The sequence below is a fragment of the Plasmodium gaboni genome (genome assembly GCF_001602025.1).
Source record: "Plasmodium gaboni strain SY75 chromosome Unknown, whole genome shotgun sequence".
NCBI lineage: Eukaryota > Apicomplexa > Aconoidasida > Haemosporida > Plasmodiidae > Plasmodium > Plasmodium gaboni.
In genome coordinates this window covers 1-2223 of record NW_017385426.1, presented here as the reverse complement: position 1 = coordinate 2223, position 2223 = coordinate 1, and the positions used below count along the sequence as shown (strand labels likewise).

The 2223-nt window shown below is 16.2% G+C and overlaps 1 protein-coding gene across 1 annotated transcript; it reads left to right on the top strand.

Moving 5' to 3' along the window:
- Positions 1-41: 41 nt before the first annotated feature.
- On the top strand, positions 42-767 carry PGSY75_0026000 (putative protein, unknown function; the record flags this gene model as incomplete). The annotated part of the gene is made up of 1 exon (XM_018783402.1): positions 42-767. A coding segment is annotated over one exon (726 nt), but the record flags the coding sequence as incomplete, so codon positions are not given.
- Positions 768-2223: the final 1456 nt, after the last annotated feature.

The following is a 2223-nucleotide window of genomic DNA, read 5'->3' as shown; positions in this document are numbered from 1 at the left end:
ATTTTTTTTTTTTTTTTTCTTTATTTCAGATATGTTTAATTATGAAAGAAAAGGTACCTCCATATTTAAAGCAGAATAGTACATGCTTAAATGATATAGTAGATAATGAGGAGGTAAATGATGAAGGATCAGAAGAATTTAAAAGTACAATAGATGAACCTATAATTCAGGAAAATAATGTAGTTGAAGTTAATAATGAGTGTGAACATTATATTTTATCAGATAGTTCTTTTGATGAATCTCGATATTCTTTTTCTGAAAGTATAATTTCTTCTTATTCTTCTAGTCGTAGTTCTGAAAGTGTGGTAATAAATTATCCATTTAGGACTTTTACAATATATAGAAGCAAAAGGGATATATATGCACTTTTAAATTCTTTCTATGAATTGCCAAATGACTCTGATATTATGCGAATATGGTATAAAGCATTATATGTGGCAAGGTATTCAACTGAAATGAAAGAGAACTTAAAGAATTATATGTGGTGTTATTTCGCAAAATATCCCAAAAATATAATATGTAAATATAAGGAATGCATTGACTTAATTGGAAGAAAATTTTCGAACGAAATTTCATTTAGAATGTATCCTTATATAATAAAATATAATAGAAGGTTCAGAAAATTAGTTCAATCGAAAGCACAACTATATATTATTGTAAATTTTATATATAATTTTACAGAATTTTTGGATGCAATGAAAAAAGAAATATATCTTAAATACAAAAGGGACTGTTTTAAATATATTTGTGTATATTTCGAAAAATAAAGTATAACAATTAATTTTTAAAATATATTAATAAATTATAAAATGATATATTATATATATATATATATATATATATATATATATATATATATATATATATATATATATGTGCCTTTTTATTTATATTTTATATTTATTTGAATAAATATATTTGTATACTCATATATTTGGTATACGACTTATTATTTTATTTTCATGTTTTTTTTTCTCTATGTGATATGTATGTAAAAAAGAAAAGTACGTTTATATATAAGTAAGCATGTAAAAGTTTTACATAATATATAAAAACTAATATTAATATTATAATAAAATAAATCATACATAATATATAAATATATATATATAGAATATTATAATTTGAACTTTTTCCTACAAATATATTTTATATATATATATTTTAGGATAAACTATGAAAATATGGAATAAATGATAATACCATGTTTATACAATTTTATATATACTAATTTCCTTGTAATATAAATCATATTTTATAAGGTGTTACAAATGTGTTTACATTTTATTTCTTTCACATATTATGCTCATAAAAATGTGTAATTTATTTTATTCTATTTAATTCTCATGTAACATGTTACTATATATAGAAGTTTCAGGTTGTTGTTCCAAAATGTTTTTTTTTTATCTGAATGAATAATATTAATATATTTAAATAAGAATAAAAAATATAAATATATATATATATATATATATATATATATATTATATGTTATATTTAAAATTATTATATTTATAACATTTAAAAATTAATAAACATTTTATAATAACCTCCATTTTTATAATTAAATTTATGTTATATTTTGATATAAAGATAATAGACATACTAATATTATTCTGGATTTTATTTTGAAATAGATAAATATTATCATTATATATATATATATATATATATATATATGGATGATTAGAATAATTTATATTATATTTTATAAAAATATACTTATGTATTATTAGAACTTATTCTATATAATAAATTTATATAAAAATATTTACATTAATTTTCTATATTTTCTATAAAAATTGTAATAATACCATTAAGATTATTCTTTATTTAGTTTAAAAAAAGAAAATAAGAAGCATTTTATGAATTATTATATTTTTTATTTTTTTATATGATAATAGTTTATATTCTATATAAAAAGGAATACATAAATTAATATATATATGAATGTGTTCTAAAAAGTAAAATTATAATATATGGAATGAATATATAATATTTATTATCATTAATTTTTTATTATATTTTTTGACAATTTTATTTATTCATTTTTAACTATTTTATTCTTACAAAGGTGTCTATAAATAATGTTATTAATATATATATATATATATGTATATAATATTTATATAATTTATAAATAAAATAAAAATAATGGATAATTACATTTTACAGAATGAAAAAGTATAAATATATATATTTTACAATGTCTTTTTAATTTAT